At 42.9% G+C, this 15,582-nt stretch overlaps 1 protein-coding gene across 1 annotated transcript in view; it reads left to right on the top strand.

Annotated features, from left to right (window-relative positions):
• INPP5B (inositol polyphosphate-5-phosphatase B) overlaps positions 1-15,148 on the top strand; it is a 44,487-nt gene extending 29,339 nt beyond the window's left edge. Inside the window, exons 10-21 of the mRNA XM_016218669.2 lie at positions 404-591; positions 2,080-2,191; positions 4,555-4,664; positions 5,714-5,849; positions 7,325-7,435; positions 8,554-8,716; positions 10,061-10,296; positions 11,348-11,461; positions 12,787-12,880; positions 13,258-13,385; positions 14,449-14,560; positions 14,803-15,148. Of these exons, the coding sequence (XP_016074155.2) occupies positions 404-591; positions 2,080-2,191; positions 4,555-4,664; positions 5,714-5,849; positions 7,325-7,435; positions 8,554-8,716; positions 10,061-10,296; positions 11,348-11,461; positions 12,787-12,880; positions 13,258-13,385; positions 14,449-14,560; positions 14,803-14,915 (1,617 nt within the window). The 3' untranslated portion in view covers positions 14,916-15,148. The remainder of the gene's footprint in view (positions 1-403; positions 592-2,079; positions 2,192-4,554; positions 4,665-5,713; positions 5,850-7,324; positions 7,436-8,553; positions 8,717-10,060; positions 10,297-11,347; positions 11,462-12,786; positions 12,881-13,257; positions 13,386-14,448; positions 14,561-14,802) is intronic.
• The last annotated feature ends 434 nt before the right edge of the window (positions 15,149-15,582 follow it).

Raw genomic sequence — 15,582 nt, 5'->3', positions numbered from 1 at the left:
TCCCATTTAATCCATGAGATACAGTTTCTTGCAGAAACTATATTGGATCACAAAGGAGAAGAAAGAATGCTGGTGAAGATTTGCAATGTCCCCTTCTTCTTGAGGCTATTAAAGGCCTGCTTTTAGGTTCTACTGCAAGAGCTCAGCTTCCTGTGGAGAAGGGAAAGCATGTGGCTTTCCTGTGATTTGGTGGAAAGTGAACTCAGCTTTGCCATGGACTGGCTAGTCATTCTGCCTTCTTGGATTTGTTTTCTTTACCTGTAAAATGCAGACAATAACACTGCTTTACTTACCTCACAGGATTATTAAGACTCTTTAAGAGAGAACATTTTGAAAGTTTGTGGGTTGAAATGACTGACAGAATTAAGTTGTAAACTGGATTTTCCTGGGCTCCTTTTCCTAGGGTAACAAAGGAGGTGTGGCGATCAGGTTCCAGTTCCACAATACCAGCATTTGCGTTGTGAATTCTCACTTGGCAGCCCACACAGAAGAGTATGAGAGGAGGAACCAGGACTATAAAGACATTTGCTCTCGAATGCAGTTTTGTCAGGTTGACCCAAGCCTTCCCCCTCTCACCATCAGCAAGCACGAGTGAGTCTGGGCTTCTACTCCAAACGGGTCACATGCTGGGTGTGTGGAGTTGTGAGCTCTCTGTTTTGTTAGGGAGGTGATGGGGGGGGGGGTTCCCACTGCTGGAGTGGGAACTCTAGCCAACTCTCAGTTAAACGCAGATCATGTCCCTTGGAAAGGTTTAGTTTCCTAACTTACCATCTGGCAGACCTCTAGAATTGTTCTCAAATCATTTGTCCCTGGAAAATGTATTAGATTTATTTTAATATGGCTCTGCCCTGATACAATATCACAAGGAAAGCAACCAAAGAGCGAGCATCACAACTCCAGGTTTTAGAACTATGTTTTAGGATTTTATACGTCTGTTCTTTCCAGAAGCAGGTGTAATTGGGAGTGACTGCATTTGTCTGCCTTCACTTAGTCTTTTATACCTCAGCTTTATAAAGCTATAGTTGGAGCTGCTTGGAGCATCTTGTGCTAATTTTTGTCTATTCTCTTTATTTCATTTATCTCTAAAACTTCCTATCTGTCTAAATTCAAGGCATATTAGAATTTCAGACTTGAAAGTAACACTTGAAGCTTGTGCCACTTCTTTTATAAAGAGGAAGAAGACACTGGTGTCTGCCAGGGAGTGTACAGAGTCCAGCCTCTCATCCTGCCTGCTGCCATGGTGGACTGTCTTGAGCTCACTGGTATCCTAGAAGCGGACAGGATGGCTTTCCTTCTCCAGGGAACCTATCAGGGAGTGTGTCTTCCGTTCTGCTAAGCCTGCAGCATCCTAGTTTGTGAGGTTGCAACTTGCATGTTAGTTTGTCTCCTTTTATTTTGGGGTGTGTATACTGCTGTGCAGATTCTCTCATAACTTGATTGTTGGCTTCTGATAGAGCCGTTTTGGACTTTATGGGATGTGCAGTTATCTAGGAGCATTCAGTTATCTTTTTCCCCAAAGCATCAGGTGTAGTGAAACACCTGTCACACTCTGCAAAAAGAGCCAACCGATGATGCTATGGCGGTGATTAAACCCAGATTCTACTGTAAAGGTTGAGCTTTGTTTCAGAGTAACTCAGCTCTAGAAACAAAGGCTGAGAGTGTGTTTTGCGGGCTGGAGCGTGTGTGGAGGCAGAGGTAACATCGTGGCATCATCTAGTTTGGGGTCCCTGGGTGATTGACATTACTCCCAATAATTGATCTTTTTGCCTCTTCCCAAGAAGGAAGTAAATTGTCTTGCTTTCAGATCCTGTTAGACTATCTTTCTAACCATACAAGAATATAGTCAAGGAGAACTCAAGGCTGTTTATAATGAACTTGGACCAAGATAATTGAGTAAGCAGGATGTTAGACATGGTATTGAATGGGATGGCAAGAGAGAAAGATTTCCTGAGTAGCTCAGTCACTCCCCCATCCAGCTCCCAAGAGGCTGGGCCTCTGGGGCCTTCTGTGAGAAGCCCACTGGATAAGATGGGTAAAGTCCCTACTAAACCCTGTGACCTTTGTGCTCTGTCCTCACAGTGTGATCTTGTGGCTGGGGGACCTCAACTACAGGATAGAAGAGCTGGATGTGGAAAAGGTGAAAAAGCTCATCGAAGAGAAGGATTTTCAAACCCTGTATTCATATGACCAGGTACAGTGGCCGCCTGTGTGCTCTCAGGCAGCTGTCCCCACACTGTGAGGGTACAGAAAAGCCTGGCTTCCCAACTCTCAGCCTCTTTTCCCTAGGCTTGGGAGGCTTCCCTGAGGAGCTGATGTCCAGTCATGGCTTGCTTTCATCTGCATTTCCCTCTTCCATAGTTGTCTCCCCGTGAACTCGTCCCTCGAGGGGCCTAGTCTTGCGTGGGAGCAGGAGCGTGTTCTCTCTCTCTCCCCCTCTCTCTGCCTCTCTTGTGCTCATTCATTCATTCATTCATTCAAGCTGGGACTATAGGGATACCAGAGTTTTCATAAATAAGATACTTGGTATATTTAAAATTACCTTTTAATTTTTTTGAATATGCCCCCTTTCCCCTCTCCTCTCCTCCCCAGACTTGTCCAGTGTGAATGGCAACTCTTTTTCCCGAGTGGCTTCCTTCACTTCCATCGGGAATCAGTTCTATAACCTGCTTCTCTCCCACCATTGTTTGGGTTAGCATTTCTGTCTCAGAGCATTAGCCATTTCACAGGACAGGAGAAATCAGTGTCTCTGACTTTCTTCAGGTTACTCCTCAATAGACTTAAAAACTGTTGCAGTGGTCAGAATTGTTCAGAATGTTAAAGTTCTTTTTCCTTTTAGTCTATGTCCCCTTTTTAATAATCGTAGTATTCATTAGTCTAAATCTTCCCGTTATCTTCCCCCCCCAATGCAGATCAATTGTAGGGAAAAAAACCTAAACTTTATATCTTTCTTTCTGGAATAATCTCTTTATTAACCCATTTTTTTTCTCTGTAGTTGTTTCCCTTGGTAAATTAGTTTTATTCTCTTTAATACTCATTTCAGCATTAACCTATTCTATTATTCTATTCTATTCTATTCTATTCTATTCTATTCTATTCTATTCTATTCTATTCTATTCTATTCTATTCTATTCTATTCTATTCAACTGTCTGTTGAACATTGCCTCTGTTCTGGACCAAGGTATTCTGATTTCCCTGGGAGTTTAATACTCATCTCCTCTTGCCTTCTTTTCTGGTCTTTCCATGAGTAATAGTACCTGTTTTGTGTGTTCTCTGCTTTCCAGATGGTTTTAAGGTCAATATATACCGATTCAAGAAACAGCTTACCTTAATACCTAAATTTTTATTATTTCCTGTTGCTCTTTCTTTAATAGTTTATATTAGGGATTCACATTTTGGGGAATTTGGCAACTGTTATCTCCTACATTAGAGTTGACAGTTCAGGCAGGATCACCTGTGCTTTTATCTCTTGCTGAGAGTGTGATCTGGAAGGAGCTCCTAGAGTTTGTGCACTCGGAAGGATGCTAGCTATTATCATAATGCGTCAGGCACCATTCTAAGTTGACAGTTCATTTTTCTAACAATCCTGTGAAGCAGATTCTAAGTCCAAAATTTACAGATGGGGAAATCAAGGCACACAGCTTCTTTCAGTTCATTTAACTAATTGGACAAGCTTCTTTTAAAAGTGTTTTGTTTTTAAAGTTTTGTTGTTTTTTTAAATATATCTATTGATTTCAGAGAGAGAAAGGGAGAGGGAGAGAGAGATAGAAACATCAATGAAGAGAGAGTCGTCATTGATTGGCTGCCTCCTGCACGCCCCTGACTGGGGATTGAGCCTGCAACCCGGGCATGTGCCCTGACTGGGAATTGAACTGCAATCTCCTGGATCCTAGGTTGATGCTCAACCTCTGAGCCACACCCAACTGGGCTAAAAGTGGTTTTTAATTTAAATTTAAACCAATTTAAATAATACCAATTGGTTTGGTATATTTCTACTATATATTTCTACATATATGGAAGTTCCCCTTTGCTTTTTGGACTGTATCTTTCCAGACCTTTTCTATGATGTTTCAATCTTTCTGTATAATTGAAACAACTGTGCTACACAGATGAAGGTTTGATACCTAGAAGGGGGAAACTCTATTGATACCTAATCCTCTTAGGGACGTCTCAGTAATATGGTATTCAGGCCCCTTGGATGCAGGTAACTCTTATAAAAATGCCTTAAAAACTGTATAACAGGCGAAGGAAATGTTACCTTGTTCCTCTTCCTAGAAGTTACTTAGGTCAAGATCTTACGTACAATGTACGGATGATGTGTTGCGGAATTGTGCACCTGAAACCTATATAATTTTGTTAACCAGTGTCACCCCAATGAAGTCAATAAAAAGGAAAAAATAAAATAAAATGTAAAACTTAAAAGAAAAAAGATCATACAGAATAGCTTTTTCATGGGCCTTTCGTTTGAGTTAGGGTTCAATTTTCAAATTGTTTCCTCTGCTAATTCAAGGTTTGACCTTTTATTCTGAGATTTTTTTTCTTCAACCTTTTGTATAGCTAAAAACTCAGATGGCTGTAAAGGCTGTCTTTGAAGGCTTCACAGAAGGCGAGCTCACGTTCCAGCCTACCTATAAGTATGATACTGGCTCCAACGAGTGGGATACCAGGTAGGTCAGAGGTTGCTTCAGGGCTTCGGGCAAATGGAAACCCAGAAATTTAGGGACGCACTCGCCCTCATGGGCTTGAAGAAAATAGGTTTACTGTGACTTTTTCTCCATGTTTCGTAGTCCGGTTGAGCATTTTCTCTGTGTCTGCTCATTAAACAGCCTGCCTTCCTCCATGTTTTCTCTTTCACTGCTTTAGCCTTTGTTCCTTAATAACTCTTGCGAGTGGTTTACTTTTAAGCTATGTCTAAGGTGATGAGATGATTCCAACTAACTTAGGTTGTATTTGGTGATTACAGAGTAGTTCATTTATTTTATTAGTGCCTATGGTATGCCATGCCCTGTTTGATGCATTTTACTTGTATTATCTCATTTAATCTTCTCAAGAACCTGTTGAACTAGGTATGATTTACTTTTCTCATTTTATAGATCAGGGGACTGAGGCATTAAAAAATTAAAGAGCCTCCCATGCAGGCAAGTGTAGAGCCAGGATTTGAACCCAGGCAGTAGGAATTCAAAGCCTGTTGTTTTTTAAAAATATGTATTTATTGATTTCAGAGAAGGAAAGAGAGAGGAAGAGAGAGAGAGAAACATCGATGATGAGAGAGAGTTATTGATCGGCTGCCTCCTGTACACCCCCATTGGAGATCAAGCCCACAACCTGGGCCTGTGCTCCAACTGGGAATCGAACCATGACCTCCTGGTCCACAGGTTGATGCTCAACCACTGAGCTACACTAGCTGGGCAAAACCTGTTTTAACCACCATCTTTTAAGAACCATAGAGTACTTACTGTCAGATTCCTTTTTGACTCTTACCTCATCCCCAGAGGAGGGTAAAGAACAGAGAATCATTCTGAACAGTGTTTTGGAAGATACACAGGATTCATGTTATATCTTGGTGAGCCCACATCACTCCTGACCTCTCAGATCCCTGGGCTGCAGGGACTGGAAGGCTCTCCCCAGTCATTGCCCTGCTGAGCCAGGGTGCTAGCCCGGCAGTTAGTGTTCAGCTGTGCCTATGAAGGCCCCCAGTGTGGACTTTGCATTTCAGTGAGAAGTGTCGTGCTCCTGCCTGGTGTGACCGGATCCTCTGGAAAGGGAAGAACATTACTCAGCTGAGTTACCAGAGCCACATGACCCTGAAGACCAGTGACCACAAGCCTGTCAGCTCAGTGTTTGACATTGGGGTAGGTGGGCAGCTGGTGCCTGTTGTAATCTTCCCGTAGGGAATAGTAGGTTCCCACAGCCAGGACCACTTTTGTCTTTCTGGTGCCCTCCTCCTCCCTTGAGTGTGATGAAGCTCCTTTAAAAATTGTTTTCATTTCATTTCAAAGCAATTCAGAATTGCTTTGATATACTACTACTGTATGTTTGTTTCTACATACATGGAAGCTCCTCTTTACTTTTTGGACTGTATCTTTCCAGACCTTTTTCCATGCATTTACAGATGTGGATCAGTATTCTGTATATAACATAGAGGATGTTTTTAGAGGAAGTTTTTCCTTTTTTGTGAAAGAGATCATATTATGCATATTGTTCTGAGGACATCTTTTTTTCCCCACTGACTATGTCTCAAGAGATCTTTACATGACACTAAAGGCAGAGCTCCCTCATTATTAAAGGCTTCAAAATCCTCCACAGTGTGGATGAACCATAGTGTATATGTTGATGGTCATTTAAGTTCTTTTCAAAGTCTTGCTCTTATATTCAGAGGTGCCTGTGAAGGCCCCCAGTGTGCAGTGGTGACCACACTTCACGTATATCTTTGTGTACCAGTGTATTTCTATAGAATGAAATTCCTGGGGGCAAAATTAGTGGTTCAATGAAAAGTGTATTTTAAATTTATTAGATTTTGCTAAATTATCCTCCCAATAGTTTTTACCATTTTATACTTTTGCCAACCGTGTGTCAGCTTATTTTGCCACACCCTGGGTAATACTGGGTTTTGTCCGTTTTTTAAATTTCTACCAACAAGTGAGCCAAAAGAAAAAGATATTTCATATTACATTTTCCTGATTACTAGCGACATTGAACATCTTTCCATTTATTCCCTATTTGTATCTCTTCTTCAGTGACTTCTGTGTTTCTTTATATTATCAATTCTCAAGGGTGCAGGTAGAGGCACGTCGGAATCCATGAGGGTGTGAGTGGTTTGAAAAAATCTAATGAATGTTATAATTAAAGCTTTATTATTGGAAAGTGACAAAAATTGTGTTTATAATTCAAAATATGGAAGGGAAAACGTGACAAAATCTTGGAGCACATTTAGTTAAAAAAGCTTGAGAAATGCTTTTTTCAAAAAGAAATGCTGCTTTAAATCAAAGCTCTAGAGAGATTTCTTGCTTCAGGCCTTTTGGCAGCAGCAAGCAAAGTAGAGCTAGGCACTGAGCATCCCTCTGCCCTGGTCCTGAGACCTGGTAGAATTGCCAGCTAGGCTTTCACTCCACATCTGCTTTCTGCTCATCAGAAGCAGTGCACTTTACCACAAGCTTTGTCTCTGGGCGACCTTTCTATGTCTATTGTTGATTAGGTTCTTTGTTAATTAAATCTATTTAGTTTCCACTTTCTGTATTGCTATATCCCAATGCCAGAATGTTCTCTGTACTGAAAAAGAGGAAATGGGCAGCAGATATGTCACTTAGCCTCTGATGTTTCCTTCCAGGTGAGGGTTGTAAATGAAGAGCTTTACCGGAAGACTCTGGAGGAGATTGTTCACTCCCTGGATAAGATGGAAAATGCCAACATTCCTTCTGTGACGCTCTCCAAGCGAGAGGTAGGAAGGAAGCGTTGAGAATATCAGCATCAAGCCCTGGCCAGTTTTGCTCGGTGGTTAGAGTGCCAGCCCTCCTACCGAAGGGTCTCAGATTCGATCCTGACCGTAGTAGGGGTGTGCGGGAGGCAACCCGTCAATGTGTCTCTTTCACGTCGATGTTTCTCACGCTATCTCCCTCCCTTCCACTCTCTAAAAATCAATGGAAAAAATGTCCTTGTGTGAGGATTAACAACAGCAACAAACAAGAATATTGGCATCAGGCTCCTCTATTCATAGAGCTTAAATCTCATCTACTAGGGCGTAGAATTCCAGGTACGCGTCAGACTTCTAGATAAAGTGAGGTTGATGATGCTAGCTGAGAAGAGAGGGGTCGTTGGTTTAGATTATGGTCATCTCCTGATCTTCCAAACCAGAAGGCTTTAACCTTTTGTGGCTCATAGATTTCACCCACACATGGGCCATCTATGATTTAAATAATGGCATAGGTGATTTAAAATATGTTGTTTGATTTCAGTGTAGTGCATTCTTTCATTGGGTTTGTCTTCCTACTAATGCTTTGCTTTGAGATTAAATTGAGTCCGAATTTCTTGGGTATGTTTGAGTTGATGGTAGGGAAGGCAGATGGAAAAGCAATGGGAAGTGGGAGAAGTCAAGTTAGGGCTAAAGATTTTTCATGAAAGAGCCACAGCATAGATCATTCAGAATTGACAATACCAAGAAGTCATTCAAATGGGAATTTATGGTGAGAGTATTTTTAATACCTTACATGTCCAGCCACTTGGAAGGAAAAGCTTGGTCATCACGTTTGGGGTGGAATTTGTGAAGGATGTTTTGGAAATGGCCTTTGGGTATAGAAAATGTGAACTTTGATTCCTTTGGGAAATTTATTTATAAGACAGCATGAGTTCTTTGAGTTTTTGAGTTTCTGGGTTAAACACAGACAATTGGTCTTTAATGGTAGCGGTGGCCTCCCAGGTAAATACTTAGAGCAGAAACATGATTTGAAGGAGGTGGCCCTTCATTTTCTTTCCAGAAAGGGCAAGGATTGCCCAGTTGGGTGTCTGGACAGGTTGCCGAGAAGGCGGCACTGGTCTGACCGGTCCCGGGCTTGTTCTCAGTTCTGTTTTCAGGATGTGAAGTACATGCAATTGCAAGTGGAGTCCTTTACAATTCATAATGGACAAGTACCCTGTCAGTTTGAATTCATCAACAAGCCTGATGAGGAGTCTTACTGTAAGCCGTGGCTGAATGCCAACCCCAGCCGAGGGTTCCTCCTGCCAGGTGAGGCCTCTGTTCCCAGGTTCCTGGTTCCTGGTTTGGGGAACACTCTACCCAGTCTTTGCTCATTTTCCTGAAGTAAGCTTTTTGTTGTTGAGTGCTTTGTTTCTGCTTGGAACTTCTTAAAAGTCCTGTGGATGCATCATCTAATTAGGTACTTTAATTTAGGTACATCTACAAATAAAATATAAAATAGCGAGGAGCCGGAGTTCAGCTTCAGAAGCATTCTCAGCCCTGGCTGGTTTGGCTCAGTGGTTAGCCCGTCGCCCTGGGGACTGAAGGGTCCCAGGTTCAATTCCAGCCAAGGGCACGTACCTCAGTTGCAGGCTTGATCCCCGGCCCTGGTTGGGGCACGTGTGGGGGACAACCAATCAATGTGTCTCTCTCACGTTGATGTTTCTCTCCCACACTCTGAAAAGCAATGGGAAAAATATCCTCGGGTGAAGATTAAAAACAAAGAACAGAAGCATTCTTGACCATGTATTTGTTCCATAATCTCATAGAAAGAGAAAACCTAGGAGAGTGCTGTGAAACAGGTGCTGCTGTTAAAAGAACCATTTTTAGCGCTGGCTGGGTGGCTCGGTTGGAGTGTCATCTAGTACACCAAAAGGCTGCGGGTCTGTTTCCCGGCCAGGGCACATACCTAGGTTTCCAGCTCAGTCCCCAGTCGGGGAGCATAGAGGAGGCACCCAATCTCTCTCTCTCTCCCTCCCTCACTTCCTCCCTCCCTCCCTCCCCCCCTTCCTTTCTCTCCAAAATCAAGAAAAACACAGTCTTGGGTTGAGGATTAAAAAACAACCATTTTTACTGTCAGCCCCACCATAATCAACTCCTCTTTGGGGAAAGATAATGGGGTGATAACCCCAAAATTATATCTGGCCCTGGAATGTGCCGTCCGTACCTTTCCCCTGACTTCTCCTTTACATTCTATGTTGTGCTGGGTGGCAGAGGGATTTAAGCCTGTTTTGTGGACAGTTCACAGTCTGGTAGTTTCATTATATTTTCTACTGGGTCAGGTGTCTGCGACTGCCTTGCTCAGGGCAAGCTTTTTGACCCATGACTTCTTAGTGTGTTAATAATTACGAGTTTGAGCTGAGCTCCTAGAACTTGAGTTTCACAGCAGTCGCCTCTTCATGTTTGTTTGTTGTTTTCATAGTCCTACTTGGACTATAAACTCTGTTCGTGTGTCTCTTGAGTGCTGAGCACATAAATGCTTGTTGGTTGGCTCTTAATTCCTAATTTTCTTTCCATAACACTTTAGGCCTGACTCTCTTCCCCCTCTGTCTTCTTTCCCCCTTTTGTCTTGGCCTCCCACCAACTAATATTACTTTTTAAATTTTTCTTCAGATTCTGCTATGGTGATTGAATTGGAGGTATATGTAAATAAGACCACGGCTACAAAGCTCAACTCGGGTGAAGACAAAATTGAGGACATTCTCGTTTTGCACTTGGACAGGGGAAAGGATTACTTTTTGTCTGTGTCTGGGAACTACGTGCCCAGCTGTTTCGCATCTCCCATTCATACATTGTGCTACATGAGGGAGCCAATTTCGGACCTGCCGCTTGAAACTGTTAGAGAGCTGGTGAGTTATGTGCCACAAGGAAACATCTAGTACTGTGTAGCAGCCAACCAGCCAAATAAGATACTCCTCTGCCCACCTTCCCAGGGACCTGAGAATTCTTCAGCCTCCCTAGAGCTGGCCTACTGTATCAGTTACATATTGCTGTGTAACAAGCCACCCTGAAAGTTTAATGGTTGAAAGCAACAAGTTATTGCTCCTCCTGACTCTGAGTTTCCCGTGTGCCTCTTCTGCTGGTCTTGCCTAGTCTCGTTTGTGCAATTGCCATCAGGTGGTGGCAAATTGTGAAGCCAACCCAGATTCCAGGGACGGGAAGAGACTCTACCACTTGGAGAAGCTGCAAAATGTTGTGGCCATGTTCTTCAGTCTTTCATACACAGTGCATTAGAGAAACTCAGCCATGGATATGACGATAATGAAGGTCCCCGGCCCATGATCTTACTATTTTTTAATCATCACTTGTAGTACATCATCCTAAACTAAATTTTTTGAGATCTGAGAGAATCCTATGGAGACAATGCCAATACAGTGGAACTAGTTTGGAGGAGATGTATGGTAATACATATGCTCCCCCCACCCGTGCACTTTTTAGTTTAGCTGCTCTCCAACACTGTCCTCTCCATTGTACAGATGAAAACAGAGGCCCCATAAGGAGAGTGACTTGTCACAGGTCACATGGCAAGTTGACAGTGGACGTGGACCTTGCATTCAGGCTTTTGGACTCCCAAGTCTGTGCTCTTTTTTTCACAGGACCATACTATCTTTCTAGCTCTGCCAGTGAAACGCTATAGGCAGGATTTTTTTCTAAGAAGTTGATGCATATTTTTACCTGATTCATTGACACTTCTTGCTATAATCCACTCCCAGTTCTCAAAAATCACCCTTGTACTTTGCACCACCTGATTTGATTTTTGACTGTGGAATGTCTGTTTAGGGGTATTGAAGTGCTTCCCTTCTTCCATGGGTTTGCTGTCCCTGTATCATGCGCTCTCCTGAAGCCAGCCTGGCACAGGTTCCATTGGTGGGGCTTCTTATATTTTTTATTTCTTTTCAGACTCTGATGCCACTCCGGACTGAAGCTGATGGCAGCCAGTTGGAGAACCCCTTGGAAATCCCCAAAGAGCTCTGGATGCTGGTTGATTACCTATACCGAAATGCTGTCCAGCAGGTGGGTGGTGCTCATGCAGTCGGGCCTATGGAGGCTAGGCTGCCTTGAGAAAGGGCATCAGCCCCAACAATTTTTGGCGTAAGCAGCTTTTACTCCAGAGAACCTGTGAAAAGCTGCTCTTCCCTCAGGGAGTGAAGGAGGGATAAATAGGTTCATGTTTCACACCCTTGTGGGATTGTGATATTACATAAAGCATTTGATTACCCCCAAGGGAAGCAGCCTTGCACGGGATGGCCTTCCCAGCACTGCACGTTCTCTCCCCTGGCCTCTGGGGTTGCCCAGGTAGAAAGCCATCTGGAGACTTCTCAGGCTCTCAGCCTGCTCTCCATTTCAGGAACTCTCCCCAGCTTCTAGGAGTGGAAGGTGCTAACTTGTAGACAAGCCTGAGGCAGAAAACCAGATGGAATTTCCGGGCCATGAGTCAGGAGGCCTGATTTCTAGTGACTTGGGCAACCTTCATTGAGATCAGATTGGCTCAACCACTGAGCCACTCCCGGCCGGGCTCTCTTTCTTTTTTAAATATGACTTTATTGATTTGATTTCAAAAGGAGGGAAAGAGAGAGAGAGAGAGAGAAACATCGATGTGAGAGAAACGTTGATTGGTTGCCTCTCATAGTCATCCCAATGGGGGACTGAACCCACAATCTGGGCATGAGCCCTGACCAGAATTGAACCGGCAACCTTTCAGTGCATGGGATGACACTCAACCAACTGAGCCACACCGGCCAGGGCTTCAAGTGTAACTTTTGAGCAATACATATAATATAGTTATTATTAATACGGTTGGATGACATTAAGTAATTTTATAAAACAAATGGATATGAAATCCCCTCTATAATACAGTTGGATGGCATTAAGTCATTTTATAAAACAAATGAATATGAAATCCCCTAGGACTACCAGAAAAACCTTTATTTCCATAATCTTGTTTTCATAAAGCACTGAGTTGCCTTTTAGTTTTCTTCATCTTATAAATGATACAATTTCTTCAGATTTAAAAAAAATCCCTCTATAACACTGTAGGAAACATAGCTGCTTTTAAGTTTTCCCTTATGTTGGATCTTACTGTTGTGTATCATAGGCCCTACCCATGATTTCATAATAGATGTCTTATCACTCTAAAGACCTGTTGTGGGAGCATGCTTGGAAAGGCCTGCAAGATGAATTAGCCACACCAGCCTAAATCAGATTGTCTACCAGAGTGACTCAAAGGCCTCACTACATGCTTCCTTTTGTTCTCCGCTGGCAGTTATATTTCTAGGTCAGGAAATCATTGCTGATTTTCTGACAATATAATTACTTTGTGACTTTTTTCCTTTTTGCAGGAAGATCTGTTTCAACAGCCAGGCCTGAGGTCAGAATTTGAGCAAATCAGGGACTGTTTGGATACTGGAATGATTGATACCCTCAATACCCTCTGTATCCTTTGTGTGTGTGTGTGTGTGTGTGTGTGTGTGTGTGTGTGTGTGAGAGAGAGAGAGAGAGAGAGAGAGAGAGAGAGAGAGAGAGAGAATATGAGTAAGAGAAGTGAGAAAAAGGAAATAATATTTTAAGGCTCAAAATCAGATATTGTATCCTCAGCTATCATGTTTTTCTTTCTTAAAGTTCGTATAGAGAATCCTTTACAACTTTCAGCAACAAATATAGTAGGAACTCAGGAGGGCCCAACTAAGCTGATAAACAGCTTGGCCTCTTCAGGATATCAGGCAGGCAGCACTTCTGGCATGTGCTTGCTCTTGGGCCTTTTCCTAACCATGGGCAGCAGCATCACCTGTTCCTTAACGATGGGCCAAAAGCCCCTAGCAATAATTCCGTAGCTGAAGCCTTGCTGCTTTTCCTGGAGAGCCTGCCAGAGCCCGTCATCTGTTATAGCGCCTACCATAACTGCTTGGAGTGTTCTGGAAACTACACAGCAAGTAAACAGGTGAGGGGAAGCGCTGAGCATCAGCTACACATGTTGTAGGCTTTGTGGGGCCTGAGGGAACAGAGCGATCACCGCCCTTCACATGCAGTATCTTAGAAACTCTCCTCCTGTATCTTTCATTTCCCAAACCTGTTTTTCCTCTCATGTCCCTTTTTTCTTTTAATGGCATCACATTTAATTGCAGTGACTCAACCCAGAAACCTGAGTCATTTCTGACTCCTCCACTTCTCACCTCCCACATGCCCAGTCCCCTTGATCTATCACCATCTTTTTTCTTCCATTCTCGTTCCACTTTCCTTGGTGCAAGGCCCTGTATTCAGGCTCTCTCTCTGCTGATTTGTTTTGTATACTGCCATTAGATCGTGTTCTAAAGCTTTCATCATATTACTGTTGGTCAAAAACCGTACTTGGCTTTCCATTGACACTTAATGATTTTCTTAAACATTCAAGACTTTCTATGATCTACTCTAGTTGCTCACATATATAACAGACCGTAATAGAATAATCTAGAAAACCTGAAAATAATACAGGTTCTAGAGCCTCACCCCACATCCACTGAATCAAAATCTCTTTTGGAATGTATTTCGTACAAGCTTCCTAACTTCATATGCAGATATCTGGAGTACTCACTGAATTCCAGCCTGATCCCTTCCGGGCTTAGTGCCTGTTCAGTCATGCTCCTGCCAAAGACTCCTCACAATGTGTTCTATCTCTTTATCTCACTGTTTTCCTTCTCTTGTCCTTTTTTTGTACTTTCTTTTGTCCTAAATACCCTAGTCCTTACCTCTGCAAGTCCAATCTTGTCTTATATTCAAGACCTAACGAAAATGTCTTCTGTTCCCTTAAGTCTTTGGAGAGCACGTAGTTAGAAATTTGACCTCTGAATTCATGTAGCACTTGATCTGTACTTCTCTTTTGGCATTTGTGCCAAATGGTAAGTGATCAAGGTTTTCTATGCACAGTGTTACTCATGTAATTGGATCATGTACTCAATTCCTTTAATATAGCAGACACTTGACAAATAATTGAATGAAAAGACAAATCCCAATTCTGCCTCTTTCAGGTCATTTCTACTCTCCCCACATTCCACAAAAATGTCTTCCACTACTTGGTGGCGTTTTTGCGACTGTTGCTGAAAAATTCAGAAAAAAATCATTTGAATGAGAATATTCTAGGTAAGCAGCCAAGTATCTGTGGAAAGCATATCTGCAAACCAAGAGACTCATGACAAATGTGGTTGAGGAAGGTCCCAGGTCCACTGTAATAAAACTAAAATCTTAAGCTCTGGGCAAAGTTTACCCTCAAATAGTTTTTAAAGCAGAAAACTTGCTTTTGGGTACCCTTTCCCACTCCCAGTGACGCAAAGAATTAGTGCCTTCTTTTGCTGAATCACTTGTTTTCTGTGTTTTTCATGCAGCTAGCATATTTGGCAGCTTACTGCTTCGAAACCCAGCTGGTCAACAAAAGCTTGAAATGGCAGAGAAAAAGGCTCAAGAATTCATTCACCTCTTCCTCTGCAACTCACCCTGAGCCTGTCTGTCTCTTCTCCTGTTTTACCTGAGGCAGCCAATTACCAGTCCCACCTGTTTCAGGTCAAGAGTGGCCTTAAGAGGGTGTGAGGCCACTTGGAAGCTAGAGTGGCAACTGCCTATTCCTGAGCCCAGGCCATTTCCCCCCGCCATGGCTATCACATGCAGTACTGCTGTGAGTTATGAGGACATGAGAAATCTACAATAAAACTGACATTCAGTGTTCAACTTTAATTTAACACAGATCTCTCTTATTTTTTTAAAGATTTTTAAAAATTGATTTTTAGAGAGGAAGGGAGAGGGAGAGAGAAACAGCCATGTGAGAGCGAGTCATTGATAGGCTGCCTCCTGCATGCATGCCTCCCCCTCCAGGGATCGAGCCCAAAACCCTGGGCATGTGCCCGAACCTGGACTCCACCTGGCAGCCTTTTGGTGCACGGGATGACGCCCAACCAGTACTGTGTTTTTTTATTTTAAGTATGTTTAAAAAACTGTACTTCTTGTGTTCACTCAGCCTGCCTCCAGGGCAAAGTCAGCGCCTTCCCTGTAGCCTGAGCAGAGCTCCCCATGATCAGATATTTGAACACACTTTGGAACTGAAAGGAGAATGACTTGGACAGCAAAAATGCAAGTGGCAGCTGCTGATAAAACAGGTCACAGCCACCCCA

Source organism: Miniopterus natalensis, chromosome 9 (assembly GCF_054644295.1).
Source record: "Miniopterus natalensis isolate mMinNat1 chromosome 9, mMinNat1.hap1, whole genome shotgun sequence".
In the NCBI taxonomy this organism is placed as follows: Eukaryota; Metazoa; Chordata; class Mammalia; order Chiroptera; family Miniopteridae; genus Miniopterus; species Miniopterus natalensis.
Note: the sequence above shows the minus strand (reverse complement) of the source record. Positions and strands in the feature narration are given on the sequence as shown.